The 26,608-nt window shown below is 34.7% G+C and overlaps 4 protein-coding genes across 4 annotated transcripts in view; 2 read left to right on the top strand and 2 right to left on the bottom strand.

The window, feature by feature from the left end:
- Positions 1–26,608, top strand: part of LOC145331303 (uncharacterized) — a 39,980-nt gene that overhangs the window by 4,904 nt on the left and 8,468 nt on the right. Inside the window, exons 4-6 of the mRNA XM_080175921.1 lie at positions 705–764; positions 4,437–4,492; positions 26,381–26,460. Coding sequence (XP_080032047.1) covers positions 705–764; positions 4,437–4,492; positions 26,381–26,460 — 196 coding nt within the window. The remainder of the gene's footprint in view (positions 1–704; positions 765–4,436; positions 4,493–26,380; positions 26,461–26,608) is intronic.
- On the bottom strand, positions 6,069–8,772 carry LOC145332632 (uncharacterized). Its single transcript, XM_080177641.1, has 4 exons — positions 8,648–8,772; positions 8,301–8,529; positions 7,524–8,075; positions 6,069–7,427 (listed from the first exon to the last, which is right to left on the bottom strand). The coding sequence occupies exons 1-4, from the start codon at positions 8,738–8,740 to the stop codon at positions 6,805–6,807; spliced, it is 1,497 nt and encodes a 498-aa protein (XP_080033767.1). The 5' UTR covers positions 8,741–8,772; the 3' UTR covers positions 6,069–6,804.
- LOC145332394 (uncharacterized) lies at positions 8,893–14,355 on the bottom strand. The gene is made up of 11 exons (XM_080177392.1): positions 14,139–14,355; positions 13,791–13,806; positions 12,024–12,319; positions 11,720–11,805; positions 11,241–11,446; positions 10,487–10,697; positions 10,139–10,301; positions 9,856–9,909; positions 9,662–9,720; positions 9,454–9,579; positions 8,893–9,241 (listed from the first exon to the last, which is right to left on the bottom strand). The coding sequence occupies exons 1-11, from the start codon at positions 14,353–14,355 to the stop codon at positions 8,906–8,908; spliced, it is 1,770 nt and encodes a 589-aa protein (XP_080033518.1). The 3' UTR covers positions 8,893–8,905.
- LOC145331901 (uncharacterized) lies at positions 16,875–18,593 on the top strand. Its single transcript, XM_080176773.1, has 3 exons — positions 16,875–17,583; positions 17,789–17,863; positions 18,207–18,593. Exons 1-3 carry the CDS (start codon positions 17,545–17,547, stop codon positions 18,426–18,428), a joined length of 336 nt encoding a protein of 111 aa, XP_080032899.1. The 5' UTR covers positions 16,875–17,544; the 3' UTR covers positions 18,429–18,593.

Below are 26,608 nucleotides of genomic sequence, written 5' to 3'. Positions count from 1 at the left end.
TCTATCTTTTGTCTGTCAGTTCGTCCGTTTGTCCATCTGCCTTTTTGTCTGTCTGTCTATCGGTTTGTCTGTCTGTCTTTCTGCCTATCTGTCTGTCGTCTGTTCGTCTGTCTGTCTATTCTTACTTTCGTTCATGAAATAGGACAAACGTGAATTCCTCATCTACATTTATAACAGTCAACTAAATTTTTTGTGAATATTCTCTGGACGAAGCCCAAACTGTGCCACTTTTGCACCACTTTTGATTCCTGTGACGTAATAAAAATCCATCTCTTTTTTCGGGGTTTTCTTTCCCACTTCTCCTCTCATATCCCTCATTTTATGACGTCATAGGAATTAAAAGTGGTACAGATTGGTCTTCGTCTATTCTCTCTACCAATGACTTTCTAGTATATAATATACTTGTTATATCTACCTGTGTGTCAGTTATGCTTGTTATCACAAAAAAACATAAATTTTAAGTGATAAGACAATGTACAATAATTTGATGTATTTACCGAAGAATGATAAACAAAATTACCCCTACTGTAGAATAAAATCATTTGTTGAAAAGTTTTGACTAAAAAAAGAATTTAACGATAGTACCCAAAGATATTAGGCTAACAAATGAGAAAGCGTGTTTGGGAACTAACATAACATACTATCCAATATCCTTTCCCTTCCTGAATTGATATAAAAAATCTAATTTTAAAAACCTGGTACAGACAGAAGAGATTAAATGCAGCTATTTTCAATATTGTTAAGTTTCCAAATGAAGTTTGTAGGTAACATTTTAGTTTTTTTCCCTCTATCAATCTATTCATATATCTATCTATCCATCCAGTTATGTATTTATCTATCTATCTATCTATTTATCTATTGATCTTTATTTTGATCTATCTACTTTCCCAACAAAGTTTGTAGGTAACATTTCATATTTTTCCTTGTGTATTTTTTTTATCTAAATATATGTCTTTCCACCTATCTATCTAGGTTATCAATCTATCTAACTATCTATTTTTCTATTGGTTTACTTGACAATCTACTTATCTGACTATACATCTATTAATCTAACTATATATCTATCAATCTATCTATCTATCTATATATATATCAATATATAGATCTATCTATCTATCTATCTATCTATCTATCTATCTATCTATCTATCTATCTATCTATCTATCTATCTATCTATCTATCTATCTATCTATCTATCTATCTATCTATCTACAAATCTACCTACAAATCTATCTACAAATCATCAACCTTTACCTCCCCCCACACTCCTCCTGCCCCCCACAATACACCCCTGACTTTAACCTCCTTTTTGAAAATCCAAATGACCTTATCCTAGTCGGTGACTTCAATGCCCACAACCCAGCCTGGAACTCCATTACCCTTGACCAATCTGCCATGAATCGTGGGGAGGCTCTGCTGGAAGCTCTCAATGAGAGCAGCCTTTGCCTCCTCAACGAGGATTCCCCTACCCGCCTTCCCCCCAATGGCCAACCTACCTCCCCTGACCTTTCCTTATGCTCTGCCCACCTTGCCCTTGATTTCTCCTGGCACACCCTTACCACCCTCCGTTCTGATCACCTTCCCATTCTCCTCTCCATTCCCGAAATCACCAGAACCCCCCGCCCTGTCAAAACCTTCCACAACTTCCATAAAGCAGACTGGGACACCTTTACCCTAGAAACTGAAACCCTTTTTGAAGACCTTCCTGACCCTTCCTCCTGCTCCCAAGGTGAAGCCACTTTCCGCCAAATCCTCCAAACTGCCTCCAAACACACTGTTCCTGCTGGCTTCATCAAAAATTCCAACCCTACCCTCCCTCAGTCTGCTAAACCCCTTATCCAGCAAAGAGACTCCTTAAGAGAAACCAACCCCCATGATCCTCAAATTCAAATCCTTAATGACCAAATCTCCTCAATAGTAAACCAACATTCCAACAAAAAATGGCAAGAAACCCTTTCCAAATCCGACCATAGAACAAATCCTTCCAAATTCTGGTCCCTCCTCAAGTCCCTTTCCGGCAAAAACAACTCCCCTCCCTCCAACCAACCCATTTCCTTCAACAACAACAAAGTCCACACCTCCCACCTCCACATTGCCGAATCCTTCACCAGTCAATTCACCTCTGTCTCCCGTCATACTTCCAACCCTTTCTCCAGAAAAATTATCCGTAAAATCCGCCGCCGCAACCACCTCAACAGAAACTTCCAACCTTTTACCCCTGCCCTTGTCCTTGAAGCAATTAAAAATTCCTCCAATTCCTCTGCACTTGGCCCCGACAACCTTAACATCCTTCACCTTAAACACCTTGGTCCAAATGGCATCTCCTACCTCACTAAACTTTTCAACCTCTCCATCTCCGCTGCCAACATCCCTGCCATTTGGAAACTATCCAAAATCATTGCCCTCCTCAAACCTGGTAAACCCCCTGACCTTTCCACCTCCTACCGCCCAATCTCCCTCCTCTGTCCTGCAGCAAAAGTCCTTGAACGCCTACTCCTCCCCTACCTTAAACAATCCCTCTCCACCCACCCCTCACAACACGGCTTTAAACCCCTCCACTCCACCACCTCCTCCCTCCTCAACCTTTCCACCACCATTGCCAATGGCTTCAATCAAAACCTCCCCCCCAGCCGCACAACTGTTGCCTCCATCGACCTTTCCAAAGCATTTGACTGCATTCCCATCCACCTCCTTCTACAAAAAATCTCCTCCTCCAACCTTCATCCCAACATCATTAGATGGCTATCCTGCTACTTGCGTGGCAGGATGGCTTTCTGTTCCTATCAAAACACCAATGCCTCTCCTAAAATTGTCCACACTGGCGTCCCCCAAGGCTCTGTTATCTCCCCAGTCCTCTTCAACTTCTACATAGCAGATGCCCCCCACATTCCCCCTGCCCACACCTCCTCCTATGCCGACGACCTTAACTCCTTCCACTCCTCCCCTAACATTCCCCAGTCAGTTGAATCCATCAACTCCCACCTCTCCTCAATCGCTGACTGGGCCTCCACCAACGGCCTCTCCATAGCTCCCAACAAATCCACTGTCACCCTCTTCACTTCTGACCGCAAGCACCAATCCAACCTCCATCCTCAAGTCCAAATCAACGGCTCCACCCTTCCCCTTGAGAAAACCCCTAAAATCCTTGGAGTTACCTTTGACACCTTTTTCAATTTCAGTTCCCATGTCTCCACCATTTCCTCAAAAATTTCCTCCCGCCTTAGAATCCTCAAATGTCTGGCTGGCACCAAATGGGGCCACCAGAAGGAGACTCTCCTCACCACCTACAACACCCTCCTCCGCCCCATCACCACCTATGCCTGTCCTGTTTGGTTCCCTAACACCTCCAAAAACAACATTGACAAACTCCAAGTCCTCCAAAACCAAGCCCTCCGCATCTGTACTGGTTCCACTAAAAAATCTCCCATCAGCCACCTCCACCAAGAAACCAAAATCCTACCAGTACGGAACCACCTTTCCCTTCTTTGTTCCCAATACCTGGCCTCCTCCCTCCGCCCCTCCCACCCATCCTTCCACAATGTCACAACCCCCCCTGGCCCTAGATCCAAAAAATCCACCCTTCAATCCATGTTCCTTCCTACTCTCCAACCTTTTCTTTCCCCCGACAACACCCTCCTTCCCACAAACTACAAATCCACAATCTCCAGACTCCACACCTCAGCTGTCACCCAAGCCATAAATTCTTACCCCCCTAATCCTGTCCTAAATCAAGCTCCCCCTGACATCAACCCCTCCGAAATCCAACTCCCCAGGCACTACAGAACCATCCTCTCCCAATTAAGATCCAACTATTGCCCTAAACTCCAAAGCTACCTCCATTCCATCAACGCTTCTCTTACCCCCAACTGCCCATCCTGTCCTGTTAATCCTACCCCAGAAACAGTCCAGCACCTCTTTTCATGCCCAAATAATCCTACAAATCTTACTCCTATGGACCTCTGGCAAAATCCCACCCATGTAGCTGCCTTCCTCTCCTCCCATCCAAGTTTCACCAGCCTTCCTCCCCTCCAACGCCCCCCTCCAGAGCCCCCACCATAAGCCCACGCCCCCCCACCTCACCCCACTGATGACTACCCGGACCAGAAACTGACTATGAGCAGCCAAAACAACAACATCTATCTATCTATCTATCTATCTATCTATCTATCTATCTATCTATCTATCTATCTATCTATCTATCTATCTATCTATCTATCTATCTATCTATCTATCTATCTATCTATCTATCTATCTATCTATCTATCAATCTATCTATCTATCTATCTATCTATCTATCTATCTATCTATCTATCTATCTATCTATCTATCTATCTATCTATCTATCTATCTATCTATCTATCTATCTATCTATCTATCTATCTATCTATCTATCTATCTATCTATCTATCTATCTATCTATCTATCTATCTATCTAGTGGAACAAATGGATTACAGGGAACCTGTTACCGCAGTGATGAGTGCACGGACAAGGAAAACCACAACCAATGATGTGTCTACTAGATATTTAAAATATTAACTATTCTAAACCCTAAACGTATCGTATTTCGAGAAAATTTGGAAGGGAATTTAGAGATATGAAAATATTGAAATTGGGGAATATTTATATACGTGTGCAAGAATTCTATTTCAAAAATAGGATATTTATTCCCCTCTCCCTTCGTTCAAAAATACATCCCTATTTCTATTTTTCTAAATATTCAAATTTCTTAATATTTATATACGAAGTACTTGGTAAATAAATAGAAGATTTTGAAAAATAATAAATTTTTACGTTTTATATTTCTATTTCGAAATAAATCACGCAATCTTAAATTAAGTATGTTCGTTAAACAATTCCGAAATAAAATTTACTAGATATATTAGACTTTTAGGTTCTTTCTATGAAATTAATGTGATGACATAATTTCCTTACTCCAAAAAGTCTACCTGTTAAGAATACGACATTTTAGACGTCTTACTTTTTTCATTGCTTTTTTTACAGGGTAAAATAAAAATTCTTCCTAATATTAAAAAAGGATAATTTTGCATTACGTAAAAAAAGTATATAACGATAATGAAATATATTAAAGTTAACTTATAATAGTTTGTAATTGTATTTGTAACAATATATTTATAGATTCCCTGTTATTTGATATCATCCGTTTCCGGTGTATGCTGTTATATCAGGGATAAATATATACACAAAAATTCCTCCAACAAATTTTTATTATTTACCGTGGTCAAAACATATTAAAAAATCTTATTTTAAAAAATGTAAATATAACGAAATAAATTATATTGAAGTTTCTAATTACCCATGTACATTTCTACCTCGTGCACCTCGTGCACACACACATAGTTCTTCAGTCCTTATTTGAATTTCAGAGTGTATTGACACGTCATACTACGCGTTAGTTAGATACAAAGAAAAGTGAAAAATAATAAAAAATTTAATATTCAATGTGAAAACTTCAAATGGAATTATATTAATACAATAAAATAAAGTGATAAATATTATTTGCATAGTTATAAAAAAAAAGAAGAAAGAAACAAAGTCAAGTGTCAACACAAGAAGATCTAATTCTGTACTGTCGTCCGAAAAAAATTATTGTAGTCTATTGTTTTGTGTGAATGTCATAAGAGTACATACACGTCAAAATAATAGGCTATGTTTTCTATTTCGGAAGGCAGTACACATAATCATTTACTGTATATTAAGGTAAGGATTTTGTAATAATTTGTAAATATAAAGTGATAAGTCTGTTCGTTATAACTTAATTATTCTTATTTTGCCTTTTGGTAATTTCAATTTTAAACGCACAGATTTTATACTGTGAATAATTCGGCAAGCTCCATACTTTGTTTTTAATTATGTTTATTTTTTATTTTTTATATCGTTCCAAAATTACAAAGTATCGGGTGTGTTTTATCGATAAGTCTTACCTAAAAATATTGAATCCCTGTGTTCGAAAAGAATTTCCGTGCATTTTTTTACGTCGTTCAGAACGGCTCGGCTCCACATTAGTTAAAAGTGAGTTTTTACAGTAATAATATGATTTAACGGTCTATTTCCTTAAATTAAACTTAAAAACCATATGTTACCAAATATACACACATCCGCAGCCGTATTTCTAGATTCGGCTCCGCGTTTTTTTGCGTTGAAACTCGGTTTTAAATGTACGCTCATATTAAACCTGATTATCAAGCTGTTTTTAAACAAATTTACTTACAATTTTGCTTAGACTCTTATATATTCGCATTCTGATAATTCAGTTCTGACATTAATGTCCGTATTTTTTTTACATTTTAACAACAAATTTTTATGTGACCTAATTATCCGATTGGTCTGATTTTTGGTTTACTGATGTTTGAATGTACAATAATATAAGCGAAGCGGCAAGTACGCATTTTTATTTTTTTCCATCACCCTTTAATTGAAATTCAAATTTATTTTTGGATATTTAGTATTTACTTTCATTTGATGTCCAACTTATTTACTCTAGAACCTCGAGCAAGAGACCATCCACGCATAAAGACACAAGACAAGTATGATTTGAGTAATGTTTTTGGCTTCGCTACTTATTGATTATTCATCCTTGTTAAATTAAATAACAATACTGCAAAAAAAATAAATATATCAATAAACAGTTTTTTGGGTTTTATTACAACATTTATTTTATAATGGTAATGATACAGATATTTAAAAAACACAAAATTATTTCATTAAATTATTTGTTTTACTTTACTTCTACTTTATTTCTTTCCAACATAATTAATATGATAAACATATTTACAAAAATTATTTCACTTTTCCAGTTCCTTGGTTGCTGTCTTCTTGGTAACTTTTACCTGCCTATCCCAAAATGCTTGGGACTTCTTGGGGACTAGCTTGTTCATCTTCAAGAACATGATGGCGTGGATGGTTTCTTTCTCTAGGTTATAGCGCCTCGATGAGTAAACTAATTTGAGGTGTGAGAAAATTCTCTCACACCTCGCATTAGAAACAGGTAAGTTGTTGAAGTTGGTCATCAAACTGACAAGTCCAGGTGGATAACATATCTTCTCTGCAACATGTTCATACCTGGCAGTAAGCATCCTGTGGCTTGCGGTCATTGCTCCTTGTTTGTACAGTTTCTGGCGTTCTTCAACATCGAAATCCTTGGACTTAGATTTTTTGACTTTCGCAATTTCCTCCTTTATCTTAGCGACTTCACGTTGGTAACCGTATGTCAAGGCATGCAACTTGGATTCTTCTATGTTATTCCAATCCTTCAGCCCAGCTTTCAGGTGTTTCTTCATGACGTCCAGGGGATCCTTCTGTTTGTCACGTTGTTCTTTCTTTTTCTTCTTGGCTGCTGCTTGAGCCTGAATTTCTTTGAACTCTTGTTGTTTGTTCCATAACATCTTTTGGATGGGTGTCATCATGCCTGTAATACATAAATATAATTAATAAAAATGATAATTGAATTATTTAACTAATGTTATTATTATTATCTATTTTAATTAATATTGTATATCTTTACCTGTGGGAGGTGCAGTTTCTGGAGATTCGTACTCGTCAGCTTCGGAATCCTCATTGTCGGCATCCGCATTAGCTCTACGCAGGTCGGCCTCTTCATCTGCCTTTTCTTCAGGACTTAGGTTGGCTCTCAGTGAGATTCGGTGTAGCCGTTCACCCAACAACCTACAATTTTTGGGTGCTTGTTGTAAAATTGTTTTTGCTTCATCCTGTGTCACCGTAAAGCTTTGTGTGCCACTCGCAATCATTTCCAAATGACTGCGTGACAGGGGGTGTAGGTAGAGACAGACTTGCCAGCCTGCATTAGTACGGACAATCTTGTTAACTCTCAGGTGAAGGAACTTGAATACACGTCTAGCGAATAAGTTGCCAGGCATACTTGTCCGTAGGGTAAAGAACACCGTATCCAGCATGGTGAACATCTGGACGATTGTGGCCTCATGGGCTTGTGCAGGAATTGTCAGCATGGTATCCACACACTCCAACACTTGCAGGACTTCTCTGAGGGCAAGAACCTGGTCAGGTGTTGGCCACAGATTGTCAAACTTCTTGTTGACTAAAATAAAAATTAAAAATTAAAAATTAATTCTATTGATATATACAGTTCTAATTTTTAATTAAGGGAACGAGAGAAGAAATAATTTATTTAGTTTAAATTTTAATAAACTTCTATTTGTTACCTTTCTCTTTTGTTTAATTAAGGGACAGAGAGAAATTTAAGTTGGTAATTTTGTTAGTTTTAAATTGTTGTTTAAATTATAATTAACTTTTTTGGGTTTACCTTTCTGATCCTGCACGGATTTTTTCACCTTCTGAAGTAGTTGTTTGTTGTCAAACAACTCTAAGAACCGCTTTATCATGTTCATTCTGGAGCTCCATCTCGTCTCCACGTATCTGGTAAGCATACGTTGTCCACTCTCTACCAAAATGCGACGCAGCTTCTTGTTATTCATAATTTTACTGACCAGCTTTGCCAGGTTAATTATGGTTCTGTTGTACCCCTTCCCTTTCTAAAAAAATATAATATTTGTTAATTTTCACGTTTTTGTATAATTTATTATTTAACTTTTTAAGTTACTGTATAAGTTATTTAGTTGGTTCTATTAATCATTTAATTAATTTACTTACAACTTTGGCAGCCTGCTTCAACGCCAACTCCACTTGGTGGTTGAGGCAAACACCTCCCACTATAAGTCCACATTTCTGCTCATCACATATCATTGTTTTCTGGATGTTCTCTTCTATTAGTTTCCCGAAATTTGTGATTGCTGAAAAGAAATAATTTAATAAATTAATATAATTTAGTTAAATGCATTTCGTGAAACTACCCCTGTAAATCATTAAATGTAATTCATTGAATTTTTTGGGAATGAATTTAATTTAACTTTACTTACCCTCTCTTTGTTGTGGATCTTTGATGGCGATGAACCTGTAGAAAATCGCACTTGATATGCCGCCATCGCCTTGTCTTGTTCCTGCCAGGGTTTCTTCATCTCCATCCTGACCCTCACCTTCGGCTTCTACAACACCATCCTCAACCTCATCTAAATCTTCTATAACCATATCCAACGGGATTTCATCTTCACTATCAGCCTCAGGTGTGTCTTCCTTATCACTATCATCATCATCATCACTGACTCCCTCATCTTCATCCTCATGGTTCATGAAACTTGTATACTCTGTGGGGGTTTTCCCGTGCTCTTCATTGAGTATCTTGACGGACTAAAGAATGAAAAATAAATTAATGATTTACTTTCTAATGGTATTGTTTTAGAATATTAATTCTCGTATTCATTCAAATATTCATCTAAAAAAACTGGTTTTATCTTACAATTGTACATTTTACATCCGCGGAAAGCCATTTAAAATACGATGCGAGAAAAAACTATTAAATAGTTATGATTTTATAATTATAATTTATAATTTTTCATTACCTTTACACAGTTGGCAGCCGAGTCGGATGTGGAGCTGAGAAGTTGATAATGCTCAAGCCCAAACCTTTTCAACAGTTCTTCGAAATATTCGTAGATGCTGCGGCCGGAAGCATCGGGTTTAGGCATCTAAACATAAGTAATTAATCAAATTATCATTTAGGTATTTGTGGTCATTCTAAATTTGTAAGAATTAATTTTAAACTTATACCTGTTCACAGGCGAGCAACAATTCTTTGGGACCGTCTGCATCGGTATAGTTTGCAGTTACTGAAAAATTAGTAATTCTTTTATATTATTCATTCATAATAGTTTACTTTACTTTATTTAATTCAGGTTATGTAGCTGCTGCAGTTGTAATTGCATTAATAAATAATAATAGTTTATTTATTTTATTTAGGTTACCTGCAATGAAGTCGGTGTGGTGAACATTGCTGAAGTCGAAGGAAAGGTGCAAACCTGCGGAAACAAAGATAATATTGATTATAATTATTTGTTATTTAAAATAATTAAATATTAACATTTTTTCCGCAGGTGTGCACCTTTCCTTCGATTTCGGCAATGTACACACCCGCGGAAGTGAAGATAATTTAAATTAATTATTTGTTATTTCTTTCAGATTTTGAAATTATTTAGTAATGTTTTAGTTTATAAATTATAATACTTAATAGTTAATAGTTATTAATACCTTTATTTTCTAAAATCTTCTTGAAGGATTCCATGTAATACTTGTGCTGCCCCTGCAGCCAGTTATGAAGCTGTTTGCTGGTGGGTGCATCCTGCTTCTTGCCTTTCTCAAGTAAACCGACCTGCTTGGCGATGAGATGGTCAAAGGCATTGGCATCCTTATCCTTAAAGCGAATTTTTTAAAGTTAGTATGTTTTTCAACCTATTTTTAAAAAATACACTATTCTAACTGACATGAAGATATATTTCGATTTTAGCAATCATTTTCAATTAATTTTGTTTAAAAAAATATAGGTATGAGACATTAGATAACAGCAAATATGATCAAAAATATTAAACATACATTTACCTTAAAGCGAAGGAAACTTTCATTATTAACCAGTTTTCCTGTTATGTGGCGCAGCGCTTCTAGGGCAGTGACGTATATTTTGACTTCATGGATAACTTCAGCATCTGCCTGGGCCTGTTGAAACTTCCTCTGAAAGCTGGCCAGGTTCACTCCCTTCCTATACTCTCGGTAAACATCTCTGTGGTCAATGATCCAGTGACGGGTAAACCTCCTAAACAGGTAAGCAATTAATATTATTTTTTTTAGCAAAGCTACTCTATAATTCACCTTGTCTGTCAGTATATATTTTTAATCAATGTTTATGAATACTTAATACCAGTGTTCTGGAGCCGGGAGCAGCAACATTTTTTGTGGAGCCGGATCCGGAGCCGTATTTTTTGTTAAAAACGGCTCCGGCTCCGGACTAGGTAAAAATGATTTTTTAAAGTAATATTATAATTTGGCAACGGTCTATTTCCATATAATAAACTGAAAAACTATTGTTACTTAACAAATAGACACACATCCTTCTACTTTTATATAGCTTTAATCAAATAAAAGCAAAATATTTTATATTATTTATCTTATTTTATCAAATTCAATAATGGAAAAAAATTGATATATTAATTTTAAGGTAGGAGCCGGAGCTGGAGCCGGAGCCGGGAGCCGTATTTCCAAATACGGCTCCCCGGAGCCGGAGCCGCATCAAAATTATACGGCTCCGGCACGTTGCGTTAATACATCATGTTATTTTATGTCAACTTAATATTATTACCTAAGAAGGTTAGTTTCTTGCAGTATAAATTTCTCTCTTGCTTTTCCATCTGTGGGGTATTCTTTCACGTGGTATGTGCCATCCCAGGTATTGAAGTTACAGTATTTGCACCCCCGCCCCCACGGGGTCTTATGCTTACCCTTTCCAGGGTAGTTGGGGATCATGTAAGCATGATCTTCAAGCACTTTAACCAAGTAAACATAAACCTGAAGTAATTTTAATTTTATTAAACATTTTATTTAATAATCTCACACCTGTAACTCTTTTTTTAGTTGTGTTCCTTTCTTGACTTTTAGTTTTGCTTTCAAAAAGTGTCACTTTTGCCCCCCCCCCCCCCCCCCCTCTACATTTTATTATTATTTTTAGTATTTATGTTTGTACCTTATCACCATTACTATATGTTATCCTCTTCCCATCAAGAATTGCCCCCCCCCCCCCCCTCTACATTTTATTATTATTTTTAGTATTTATGTTTGTACCTTATCACCATTACTATATGTTATCCTCTTCCCATCAAGGCGGTCATAGAGCGAGTGTGTGTCCCCTTGTACTGTACCCACGCAGTCTAGGTAATCAATAGAACAGTTAATTTAATATATAGGTAAAGTAAAACAAACTAGTATTCTAGAAATTTATGTATTTACGGTTGAGATTGTATGGTTATTAATTATAAATATAATATAATGTATTTTATTTAAGTACAGACAAATAGACATCCTGTCAATTAAATTTTTAATGTTACTACCTATGTTATTGATATTAATTATACTAATTTAAGCTTACCTTTGATGAACATATGTTCCGTACTGTCACTGTTCATCTTGGGTTTATTCTTGGATCCTGCTTTACGGCCACCTCTCCCTTTTGGCTTTTCTCCAGCTGGGGATGACTGTGCTGAAGAAGGTGTGTCTCCAGCTGGTGTTGTAGGTGTGGCTGCGGCTTTAGGTGTGGCTGCGGCTTTAGGTGTGGCTGTTGTACTTGTAGGTGATGGAGACGGCGGCGGCGTTACATTGAGTGGGCGCATTGGTGATGTATCTGGTGTTGTTTGTGAAGCTGGTTGTGGGCTTGCTGGTTTTGACCTTAAAATAATTAATTAATTAATTAATATTATTTTTCCCTTGCCCTCTGGACAAAATATAAAAATTATTTGGCTACTTGTTTTTTTTACCTCGATTGGGGAGAAGGTTTGGGGGGTGAAGTTGGATTTTCAGGTTCTGGGCTGTCAGGTTTTGACCTTAAAAAAATAGCCTATTATTTTAATTATTAATTAATATTATTTTTCCCTTGCCCTCTGGACAAAATATAAAAATTATTTGGCTACTTGTTTTTTTTACCTCGATTGGGGAGAAGGTTTGGGGGGTGAAGTTGGATTTTCAGGTTCTGGGCTGTCAGGTTTTGACCTTAAAAAAATAGCCTATTATTTTAATTATTAATTAATATTATTTTTCCCTTGCCCTCTGGACAAAATATAAAAATTATTTGGCTACTTGTTTTTTTTACCTCGATTGGGGAGAAGGTTTGGGGGGTGAAGTTGGATTTTCAGGTTCTGGGCTGTCAGGTTTTGACCTTAAAAAAATAGCCTATTATTTTAATTATTAATTAATATTATTTTTCCCTTGCCCTCTGGACAAAATATAAAAATTATTTGGCTACTTGTTTTTTTTACCTCGATTGGGGAGAAGGTTTGGGGGGTGAAGTTGGATTTTCAGGTTCTGGGCTGTCAGGTTTTGACCTTAAAAAAATAGCCTATTATTTTAATTATTAATTAATATTATTTTTCCCTTGCCCTCTGGACAAAATAAAAAAAAAAATTATTTGGCTACTTGTTTTTTTTACCTCGATTGGGGAGAAGACTCTTTTCTTCTTTTCTTGACCCTTGGAGGTGAACACAACTTTGTTATTATGCGCTTCCGTTGTGGATCAGCTATTTTTGAAGTGACTGGAGTGCAACTGAAATTAAATAAATAAATAAATTTTCAATTTCTCTGGTTCTTTTTAGAACCCACCAAATTTACCAAATTTGGGATTATATTCTAAAAAAAAATGGCCTCTCTTGGTGTGTAGAGCACCGAGAGTTGCTGAACATGGAAGGAATGCGCCCCGGAGGATGGATTACTCAATGCGACCCAACCTAACCTGACCAAAAGTAAGTAAGGATATTTTTTTAACATTTACCTACCCTAAGATAAAAAGTTACTGTAAAAATACAAAGGAACCCACTACTTTTCATAATCCCATTTATTATAATTTTATTAGGGGTATGCATTTGAGCTTAATAGTAAATAAAAAGTAAAAATACGACGAAACCCACTAATTTTATAAGGGAAGTTTCACGAAATGCATTTGAGCTTAATAAATAAAAAGTTACTGTAAAAATCCCATTTCTATACTTTTTTTAGCATGGGTAGATGCACTTCGTGAAACTACCCCTTTTAGTTTTTTTATAACATTATTAAATATAAAATGAAAATATTATTATTACCTAATGTTATCACTGGGGGTTATTTTTTTTGTGGGGGTCCCCAACCCCTCCTTTTCCTCCAACATTACCGACCCTGGAGTGCAACTGAAAATTAAATAAATAAATAACATTTACCTACCCTAAGATAAAAAGTTACTGTAAAAATACAAAGGAACCCACTACTTTTCATAATCCCATTTATTATAATTTTATTAGGGGTATGCATTTGAGCTTAATAGTAAATAAAAAGTAAAAATACGACGAAACCCACTAATTTTATAAGGGGTAGTTTCACGAAATGCATTTGAGCTTAATAAATAAACTTCGTGAAACTACCCCTTTTAGTTTTTTTATAACATTATTAAATATAAAATGAAAATATTATTATTACCTAATGTTATCACTGGGGGTTATTTTTTTGGGGGGGGACCCCAAACCCTCCTTTTCCTCCAACATATCAAGGTCAACCTCATCCAAAAAATCGGGTATGCTTGCATCGTCGATCGTCTTACGTTCACGCAAACTACGAGTACGCGTAACTGAAGAGTCAGGCATAGCTTGGACAACCTCACTGTCAATATTAATAACATCCGAAACATCGGACATGTTGTCATCATCGTCACCTATAACTTTATTAGAGTCAGGCTCAGCCATTCTCTAACGATGTTGTAACTGAACTAAAACTAAAATAAAAAGATTAATATTAATTATGACTTTATGACTTTAAGCCTAAGGTGGTGAAAATGGCCAGGTTACCGCTTACATTGGATGATTGGGGGAAGAAAAGGGTTAACAACTTAACAGTAACTCCACCCATAATTTTATTTTTTGGAATAGTAAGGGATAAAATAAACACACATAAAAGAAAGTGTGGGGGGGGGGGGGTATAACTATAATCCGTATCCAATTACTACGAAGTACGAGGGAAATCATGGGATGTGTTGGAAAATATTTATATGACATGTAAGACTAAGAATTCTCCTAATTTCCCCTTGAGGAGGGGGGAGGATTTGATGCTTAATCTGCAGAAGGGGTAATTTAACACTTAATTTACCCTCCGTAAAAGATTAAAGATTAAAAGATTAAAGATTATTTGAAACCTGCCCCACCCCCCTTTTTCAACACTTCTTATTTGAATATAATTATATGTAATCTTTTTTTCTCCACCCATCATAACGTAATGGTTAGGAGGAGGGGGGGGGGGGGAACCAACAAGATTTAATTTGGATTTAATACGATGAAATTTTAGTAAATAAATTAGCCGTTAGAGGCTGGATATTTCAAATTGTTTTTCAATTTATACTTAAGTTTCATCATTCATTGGTAAGAAAAGTTAAAAATTATATTTCAAGTTTTAGAAACCTATTTTTAAGAAAAGTTACATTTGAGATGAATAGAATTAAAAAAGTATTCGGTAATGTAGACAAACAAAATTGCTTCATAGTTACATATTGGAAGTTACATAACATTCAAGGATTACCATTTTTATTGTCAGCTTTGATGTCACTTTATGAAGGCTTTTTGGCCAATTATAGAATAGATTGATGATAATGATATGATGAATATCTGTATCATTTCATATCTTTTAAAAACAAAGTTTTATACCAACGTTTTCTTTTTGGTTTGCTCAACAATTTTGGGGAATTTTGGGACTTGGTTGCTTCATTAAGTTGAGTGTAAAAACGTTTCAACTATTAATTGTTATTTACAAAAGGGGTAATTTTGTGCATCATCATTGGGAGTGTACATCAATTTATCGGCCATTATAATATAAGGTTATAATTTATAAAGGTGTCATATATATAAACCTTTCTTAAAAGTTAAAAAAAAAACTCTCTCCCGTCACCCAGCATTAGTGGAAAATTTTTATAAAGGAAAATTTAAATAAATAAAGGGATTATTCATTATTCTTTGTATTTTTTTTTGGGGGGGGGGGGTTATAATAAAGGTGTCATATATATATTATGGAAAATTTTTATAAAGGAAAATTTAAATAAATAAAGGGATTATTCTTTGTATTTTTTTTTGGGGGGGGGGGGTTATATTCAAAATCAAGTTCAACCCTTTCTTTTCATATAGCAACCCTTCTTAAATAGGGGAGGGGGGGGGAGACTAGTGTAAAATAAACAGCCCATTGCCCTTCCCTTTATTTTGGGGGGGGGGGGACTATAAAGGTGTTAACTGTTACTTACATGTAAAACCCTTTTCCCCCACCCATATATGTTTGGATATTGACCTCTAGGCTCTAAATGCAGATGCCACTTATTTTAAAGGGTATGTAAAGATAAAATTTTTTCATGCTATTAGACTATTAGTATTAACAAATTAAAAATCTTAACATTTTCTAAATAATAAATATCGAAGATTGATTTTACGGCATTAGGTTGGTTTATTCGAAGATTGATTTTACGGCATTAGGTTGGTTTATAAAGATAATTTACATTTTACAAATTTGTAATTTAAAGTTAAATTGTAGGTTGGCGACGAACGAGAGATGGGCCAGCCAACTTCAAGTTACTTGGATACTAAGGGGAGAAGAAACGGCGGCGCAACCGCCGAAAACTGCCGAGAAAAGGCAAAATAAATTTCAGCGGCTTTCTCTTTCTTTTAATGCGTAATTAGTTTTTATATACGCATAAAATAAACTTATAAAGTTAATTATTTTTTAATATTTGATTTTGCAGTGTTTTTATACGTATATTGTGAACGTTTTGAAATTGAATTGAAATTGAAATTAATTATATCTGCATTTGCATTATGAAAAATAAAATACTAATTATTAAATTATTATTTATTACCTTAATAATTTATTTCAGTATAAATATCCGAACGAATAATGAAATCTAGACCCAGCAGCACGAAACGAAGGAGCCAGCGAATACTTGAACGACGTCAACGACTTGACCCAGGTATAATATATATTGAATTCTATTTATTTTTAGTTATTCCAAGTGTAATATAATGAATAAATAATCTTTATACAAAGGATCTCGCTAACCGATGAACCGATCGGGTTCTCCTTTTTACCTTTTAATTTACCTTTTTAAAAGCGAAGCTTTTCTATAATTATGGTCGGTCCGTCCGATTTAGAAAGCGTAGCAACTCTATAATCATTACCAGAATGTCCGTACGTCCATTTTAAACATGTTGATTTTTCGTCCGTGATAGTTAGCTTTTATTCGTTAATTTTAGGCATGTTAGAATTGTCCTATCGCTTTCAAACTTTGCATGATGTAGTTACGTACGATTTAGAAAGCGAAGCAACTCTATAATCATTACCAGAATGTCCGTAAATCCCTTTTAAACATGTTGATTTTTCTACTTTTATAACAACAAAATTTTATGTGATCTAATTATCCGTTTGATCTGGTTTTTGGTATATTGATTCCTTGGACAACAAAGAATAATATTATAAGCGAAGCAAGCAACTCTATAATTAAGTCCTAGAAATGTAAGTATAACCATAAACATTATCGGTTATCCTGTATGAAGCAGTTTTCCAATAAATTTACTTACAATTTTGCTTCGACTCTTATACTTTATATTTAAATTATTCACTTCAGACACTATACAAGTGTTAATGTCCGTTTGTCCTACCGTTTCAGTGCTTCGCTTTTATGGATGTTGTCATCGTTGTTTTAAGTATAGCTACTCTTTAGTTTAATTATATTACTGTAGTAAAGTTTAAACTTTTTTAAAGTTAAACTGTCCGTTTGTATAAACTATAGGACTAAGTTAATAAATGGGACTCCTGCGTTTGTCCACTCCGACGTTTGGGACTTTGAAATAATAAATAAGATTTAATTTATTAAGGTGTGGCAGCTGTTCCTCCTGTTGCTGTTGATGATGGCCATGGACGGGTTGTTCAACCAAGAGGACAAGGTATTATATATAATCATATTTTTATTATTACCTATTCCAAGTCTTATATATCTTGTACATATTAACCTAACCTAACCTGTACAGAAATACTTAAAATTAATATTTTAATTTAACACTCCTGCGTTTGTCCACTCCGACGTTTGGGACTCCTGCGTTTGTCCAGTCCCCTTACTTTGAAATAATAAATAAGATTTAATTCATTAAGGTGTGGCTGCCGTTCCTGTTGAACCCCAGCCTGATGGGAATCGTCGAGGACGCCGTAATGCTCCAAGAGGACAAGGTATTATATATAATTGGGACTCCTGCGTTGAGATATTTTATGATTTTGAAAAATTAACCATTTAAATTAATAGTAAATATCATACAGAATTGCTTACATGATTATTATAAAACAAGGATGAAAACATGCATAAAAGAGAAGCTCCAAAAAAATGCGTCAAAAAATCTAAGCTGGATCTTTAATTAAAATGTATTTTTTTTGGCTCTTTAATTAAAATGTATTTTTTTTGGCTTTTATGGAACTAATTGTAATCTACAGAAGGGAAAATCACTGGGGATGTACATCGATCTATCGACCACCCTCCTGAGAGATTTTAATTTTAATTTTGATTTAATTTATTAAGGTCATGCTCAACAGGTTTACCAGATGGGGAACCATAATAATGTTGGTGTTGCTCCGGGCCCGGCTCCCCATCAAGCACCACAGCCCCCGCAACAACAGCCGGACCCCCCACAACAACCAGACGCCATTCCAAACCCCCCCCAACAGCCCCCCCAACAGCCCCCCCCACAGCAAGAACCTCGTGAGCGTCGTGAGCGTGTCGTACCGGCTATTTTTAATTTAACTATAGGTGCGCACGCAACAGTCAATATCAACAATAATCAATTTGAATTCTATTTAAATTAATATTTATAATTTTGTAATATTATTTCATAATAGAATTCAAATTGATTATTGTTAATTTTGCAATATTATTTCAATTTGTATATACTATTTAACTATTTTTCTATTTTGTGGTGTTATCCCCCCCCCCCCCCCCCCGACTAAATGACTGGATTAGGTTAGGCTTTTCTCAAATTTATACCCCCCTCCCCCCCCCCCCCCCGACTAAATGACTGGATTAGGTTAGGCTAGGTTAGGTTATATGGCTAGGGGGCCGAGCGCCCGCGGTTATTTTTATTGGTGGGGGGGGGGATAAAAATTGTAAAAATCTATTTTGTATTTTCAAATTTTGTATATACTATTTTTGATATATTTATACTTTATTTACTAAATTTGCAGATTTTTTAAAGGGGTAGTTTCACGAAATGCATTTAAACTTAATTTAGTGAACCGCATATTTTATCCTGGTTAAATGGTTAAACTACATTTATATGGCATATATTTGAAAAAATTTCAATTTTCTACCACATAGTTTTTAAAATGTCAAGACTTGAAAATCGTCTTTTTAAATTGCATATATCACAAAAAAGACAATTTTAAGGTCTTGATATTTTAAAAACTACGTGGTAGAAAATTGAATTCATTTCAAATATATGCCATATAAATGTAGTTTACCCATTTAACCAGGATAAAATATGCGGTTCACTAAATTAAGTTCAAATGCATTTCGTGAAACTACCCCTTTTCTTTAGTTTTAATATTTTCATTTAATTTTTTTTTCAATTTCATTGTTTCATTTTCATTTTTTAGTAGCAAATCTACTTTATATTTCTAAATGTAAATATGTCTGTCTGTCTGTCTGTTTTTTTTTCCTTTTTCAATTTCATTGTTTCATTTTCATTTTGTATTTCATTCATTTCATTTCATATTCATATTCGTGATAAAAATAAATGTGATAAGAAACTCGAAATAATACACTTTTTTATTCATTCTTATGGTCGGTCCGTCCGATTTAGAAAGCGTAGCAACTCTATAATCATTACCAGAATGTCCGTACGTCCATTTTAAACATGTTGATTTTTCGTCCGAGATAGTTAGCTTTTATTCGTTAACGATGCAAGAAATAGCTATTGATAATTTTAAATACGTGGAACGCTTACCTAACCTACCTAAGTTTTATCAAATAACTATATCAAACGTCTCTCTTCCTTGGATACAAACGGCTGCGCCCCTAGCATTTAGAGGCTCTATATTCGAACCTACCTACCTACCTACCTAAGTATATCAAATAACTATATCAAACGTCTCTCTTCCTTGGATACAAACGGCTGCGCCCCTAGCATTTAGAGGCTCTATATTCGAAGGGATATGAAAGGGCAGAAAAATTTTTCGTCCGAGATAGTTAGCTTTTATTCGTTAACGATGCAAGAAATAGCTATTGATAATTTTAAATACGTGGAACGCTTACCTAACCTACCTAAGTTTTATCAAATAACTATATCAAACGTCTCTCTTCCTTGGATACAAACGGCTGCGCCCCTAGCATTTAGAGGCTCTATATTCGAACCTACCTACCTACCTACCTAAGTATATCAAATAACTATATCAAACGTCTCTCTTCCTTGGATACAAACGGCTGCGCCCCTAGCATTTAGAGGCTCTATATTCGAAGGGATATGAAAGGGCAGAAAAATTTTTCGTCCGAGATAGTTAGCTTTTATTCGTTAACGATGCAAGAAATAGCTATTGATAATTTTAAATACGTGGAACGCTTACCTAACCTACCTAAGTTTTATCAAATAACTATATCAAACGTCTCTCTTCCTTGGATACAAACGGCTGCGCCCCTAGCATTTAGAGGCTCTATATTCGAACCTACCTACCTACCTACCTAAGTATATCAAATAACTATATCAAACGTCTCTCTTCCTTGGATACAAACGGCTGCGCCCCTAGCATTTAGAGGCTCTATATTCGAAGGGATATGAAAGGGCAGAAAAATAGCCTAAAACCATCTAAGGACCTATACGAAGCTGTACTGTAAAGGAGAACCATATAGGTTCAGTGGTTAGCGAGATCCTTAGCTACAGACAAACAGAGCTTACTTCTTTATAAGTTTACTAGCGGCTACGCCCCTAGAGGCCTCTAGTGGCACTTTAAATGTTTTTGTTTGTTAAAGTTAATACTATAGCTATTGATAATTTTAAATTTATGTCTTCAATTCAAAGTTAAAATAAGTACACAAATAAAACCATCTAAGGACCTATACGAAGCTGTACTGTAAAGGAGAACCATATAGGTTCAGTGGTTAGCGAGATCCTTAGCTACAGACAAACAGAGCTTACTTCTTCAATTATAATTCAAATTATAGAGCAGCATCGCAATTACAAATTAAATTAAATAAAAATAAGAAAATTATTTTTCATAGTTTTATTATTATAGCATATATATGTCAAGTTATTTATGTGGAATCTAACTAAATATTCACAGGAATGCCATCTCAACTCAACGCAACATCAATGATCAATCGATAATGATCACTGACTCATCAGAGTCATCACCTTTACCTTCGCTCGCGCCACCTTCGTGTTCCAGAACTTCCAGGATGGCGTCAATATCGTCATCATCGGAAGATGGATTTACATCGCCGGAGATATCGGGATATTCGTCTTCATCTGATGATAGATCTACTGTGCCATCTAAATTAATCGCATGGTCATAGACAGCTAACGCCTGGATAACGTCGTCACGGTAACCGTTGCATTTGGCTTCCATTTGCTGCAGAACAAGTTCATTTTCTTCGCGTGTACGCTGAGAAGATGGAAGGGCTTGGTGAAGGAATTGGTATATACCAATTCCTTCACTAAATAGTCTGATCGCCTGCATATTACGAACACTCTGAAACCCCGACCTGTAAAGCAGGTTAGATATATCTTTAAAAGATCTGTGTAGGACCTGATAATGGGCGTACCATCCAGGCATCAGGTCGGGGTATAAACTTGGTTCTGGATCTGTGCAGGTAAGTGTACGGGGGAAGTAAGGAACCAAGTCATCCATCGCTACCGGCTTGTGCCTGCGCCCAACTCTGACTCTCTGTCCTTGTTCCGCCATAATAACGATAGCAAAAATAAAACAAATGTTCAAATGTTGTCACTTCAAAGGTCTGTAAGCAAATGAAATTTCAAGGAATCATTAATTACCCCCTACAAATTTTTCTTTGTTGTTGGTTTCCAAGAAATTATTAAGATTTATAATATTCTAGATATCTTCAAATATGAAGTGTTGGGAATGGGATGTGTGAAATATTTTTAACAAGGATGACAATATCCATTAAAGCAAAACATTAACATAAATGCATTAGTATAATCAAAATTATAAGTAAGTATTCTGTCTATAAATTATATAAATACTAACATACTGACGTCTATAACCAACACAAATTATAGAAAAGCTTCGCTAATTCCTAGTATTTTGAATTTTCCATATGTTTTGTTTTGTTTTGTTTCTTGGGGGGGGGGGGGGACATTAACATAAATGCATAAGTATAATTATAAAGTAAGTATTCTGTCTATAAATTATATAAAATAGTAATACTAACTGACGTTTATAACCAACACAAATTATAGAAAAGCTTCGCTAATTCCTATTTTCCATATGTTTTGAATTGTTAACTTATTTCTTGGGGAGGGGGGGGGGGGGAGGGGTCAATATTTGTATCGTAAGTTGTAACGGTCAACCTTCAAATAGGGGAGGGGTGAGACTACACTAGTATAATAAATTATAATCTTACCCACTCCCCAAGTTAAAAATTAATCGTGACCCCCCCCCCCCCTTCTCATATATATAAACATAGTGAAAATGAAATTATAAGAATCCTTGTTACTCTATAATTAAGGTATGTCCATACGTCCCTCCGTCCGAGTCTTTTTACGGAAATACACTATATTGTTATATATAGAAAAAGATTGTTATAAATGTTTTATCACGTATTTTACAATTTTTTTGTCCATTTTCACCGCTCATTATGAATATGGGCGGAGTGGTAATGCGCGCCCCCCCCCCCCATGTAACCCCCTAAAATTGGGGTTGGTGTTGTATGTAATAAATATTAGGAGGTAATAGGATATCTGTTTAGCTCCCCCCCCCCCCAAAAAAAAAAGGGGGAAAAACATAAATATTAGGAGGGGATAGGACAGTTGACAATAATAAATAATAATCAAAATGCTGAACTGATAAGAAATAATTAATAAACAATTTTAAGTTTAGGCAAATTTAGGATTATGTAATTGTAAATTCAATTGTTTAAGTTTTAACGTTTTTCTATTAGCTTAATGCTTCATAAGACAACCATACATTGTTCCAAATGGTCTATTTATTATTCATAATTTTAGAGCTTCGCTACTTATGTATGTTTTATTAGGTAGACATGTAAGAATTCTGCTAATTTCCCCTTTGAGGAGGGGGGGAGGATTTGATGCTTAATCTTTCATGTCACACGGTCCACGGATAAAAAACAAATATATAATATCGTAACCAACCTGGTAATGGTATGGTAATAATTGGGATGGGGGGGGGGGGGAGAAACAAGATTAAATTTGGATTTAATACGATGAAATTATAGTAAATAAATTAGCCGTTAGAGGGTAAATATTTCAAATTGTTCTTAAATTTATACTTTCATCATTCATTGGTAAGAAAAGTTAAAAATTATATTTCAAGTTTTAGAAACCTATTTTTAAGAAAAGTTACATTTGAGACGAATTGATTTCACAAAGTATTCGGTAATGTAGAAAACCAACAAAATTGCTTCAAAGTTACATATTGAAAGTTGGAATATAGATATCTTCAGTGATACTATATTCTCTTTATAACACTTTATGAAGGCTTTTTGGCCAATTATATTATAGATTGATGATAATATCTGTGATAATATCATTTCATATGTTTTAAGTTTTAAAAACATTCTTTCGCAAGGAAGGGAAATTTAAATTTTTTAAAAAGGGTCAACTAAATAACATGACACGGATATGAAGCAAAATTGTAAGTGAATTAGTTGGAAGACTCTAATTGCAATAAAACCTACTCTTTTTGAATAAAACAAATATACAAAGTTTTTACTTTTTAATTCGTTCGTTCTTTAAGACAGATAGCTATTTCTTTCATAGTTAAACGGCTCCTCGGGGCTAAAAAAACTGGTTTTAATAATCAAACGATTGTACATTTCTGTTCTGTCTATATATCATAGTTATCATTGAAAACCAAAGAATAAAATAATAGGATGTCTGTTAATCTCCACGGATAAAAAACAAATGAAAAAAATTATATTTGATTTGCAATAAAAACTACTCTTTTTCTGTTCTGTCTACTCTATATATGTCATAGTTATCATTGAAAACCAAAAAATAAAATAATAGGATGTCTGTTAATATCTCTCTACCAAGGATCTCAAATTGAAATCTGAATCTCGTTTTTATGGTAAATAAAATTAACATATCTTCGCTTAATCGCTGTACAATATTTTTTTTTTGGAGGGGGGGGCGGGGAGGAAAAATTTATGTCACCTGATTAAGGAAGGGAAACTGGAAGGGTCAACTTAACTGAACTCACATGAGAAATATGAGATCTTCATACAGAACAATAATTTTCTATAATTAGGGTCAGTTTGTCCGTCGACTATTTGTCGACTATTCTGAACTATTTAAGTGTTATTATCCGTTTGTTATACAGTTTCAGAAATCGTTTTAATCTTACAGAACAATAGCTTTTTTATAATTAGGGCTGGTCAATCTCCGTAAGAAAGCGGATAGCTTTTTTCATTTCTGGTAATGTAGGCATTTGCTTCCTGTATCCGTTTGTCATAAAGTTTCAGTACTAGTTTTTATGGATGTTTTAATCCTTGTTAATATTCCCCAATATACAAGGTATATTGATAAAAGCGTTTTTTTTTGGGGGGGGGGGGGAACATTTATGACCGCATAAAGCTAAGGGTCAACTCATGATACAGGAAATATGAGACCTTAGAGAACAAGGACAAATCGTTACAATTTACAAAACTAACTCCAATCCAAATAAAATAAAAATATTTATTTTCATTTTATTTAAGTCAACATAGTTTATTTATTTATTTAGATTATTTATTTCATTAAAGTAAAAAAAGTTATGATTATTGTTTTGTTAGTATGTTAGGTTAAATAATAAATTAGTACATATTACTTGAGTTAGAATGATTAATACATTATTTAATGGTTATTGGTGGTTTATTTTTTAACTTTTCTTTCACTTTATGATATTAGAAAGTTTGATATATGGTTGAGTTGAAATGTAGAAGACAGTAAGCAGGGTGGAGGGTTGGATAATGTAGGGTGTTGGATCTTTGGAAGGTGGATTATTATAGAGTAGATACGCTGAAAGCCTGAAACAAAAAATCTTAAGTCTTAACAGCTATGTGAGGGAGAGGGGGGGGGGTGGTAATTTATCTATCCTTTACAACCCTCTCACATACTCACACGACAATACAAATACACATAATAAATACTAGGATATGACAATGAAAGAAAAATCGAGATTTTTGGAATAAAGAAAGGGGAGAATAAATTATTTAAAAGTCTTATCTATTATACAAATTTTATATCTAAGTTTTCATATTTATTGAATTGTTTACAAGTAAAACTGATATGGTTCTGATATCGCAAAAACCAATCAACCAATATTATTTTTTTATAATTCATTCTAAAAAAATAAAAAAAACTCATCAATATTTAATTTTTAAAGTTTTCATATTTATTGAATTGTTTAAAAGTAAAACTGATATGGTTCTGAGTTCTGATATCGCAAAAACCAATCAACCAATATTATTTTTTTTATAATTCATTCTATAAAAATAAAAAACTCATCAATATTTAATTTTTAAAAAAAATTGTATAAAAAGTAAAAAAAAACACTGAGAAAATATTAGGTGTAGAGGTTTCGTGTTTTTTCTAGACAGCCATATTGGCTATTTTTCCAAATTTTGACGAAACGAAAAAATTTATTGGAAAATATCAGTAAATATTAACTTTCAGGATCGTAAAAATTTAGAAAAGATTTTAATATTTAGGTTTCCTGTCCAAATTCAACCCTTTCCCTAATTATTATAAACGTCTTTGGACAGTTAGAAAATAGGGGGAATATTAAAGAAATATTGACCCGACAGTTTCAAATTTCCATCGTCAAAGATCTATTGAATAGATGTCAAGTAGACATATGTCTGACCACAACAGCTAAACTAATTTTATGACGGCAGCGCTTCTCCTCTATAATTCATCGTAATTATTTGTCCAATTAGTTCTCATAATAGTGAATAAATATTATGAGGCACAAAGCTTATCTATGATTAAGATTTGTCCACATGTCTGTCTTTTTTCTCGAAACACACCAAGGATTGTAAGATTCTATGGATGTGCAATTATATGGACGGACTCGCCCTAGCATGCTTTTTACTTCACTTTTAATAGACTTTCATTTAATACCTATATTTGCGACGACTTTTACTACACAGAAACTGATATTTTAAATTTTTACAAATTAACCCTCTTGGTAAGGATAGATCCTTCAACAACAAGATAGAGCATCCACTATTCTATGTCTTAGTTATTAAAAAGGCTAAAAATCTTAGGATCTAAAGGGCTGATAGATTAATGTACAACCCCAATGATGATACATAAAATTACCCATACTGTAATTACAATAAGTGGTAGAAAAGTTTAAACACTTAAATCAATGACCCAACCAATCAATGAATAGTCTCCAAACAAATAGAAAAATGTTATAACACTTTTGGGACTAGTGTAATAAACAACACAATGTCCCCTTCCTCCTTGCTTGATATCACATGTAATATTTAAATTCAAATGTGTGGTTGTTTTTTTTGACAGGGAGGTTTAGCATCTGGTAGTTGTGCCTCTGCTTTTGGAGTGTGCTGTACCTTTTCTATTGGCTGTGGCGTTACTTCAGCTGTAAGTTTATTTTCCAGTAGGGTTTCGAAACCAATTAATATCCGGTGGATTAGAACTGGTTCTCAGCCATACTGATATTTCATGTACAGCATTGAATTACAGACAACTTTCAACGAACATATAAATAAGTACTATTTTTGTAGCCAGG

Source organism: Acartia tonsa, chromosome 11 (assembly GCF_053477335.1).
Source record: "Acartia tonsa isolate MP-2025a chromosome 11, ASM5347733v1, whole genome shotgun sequence".
In the NCBI taxonomy this organism is placed as follows: domain Eukaryota; kingdom Metazoa; phylum Arthropoda; class Copepoda; order Calanoida; family Acartiidae; genus Acartia; species Acartia tonsa.
Note: the sequence above shows the minus strand (reverse complement) of the source record. Positions and strands in the feature narration are given on the sequence as shown.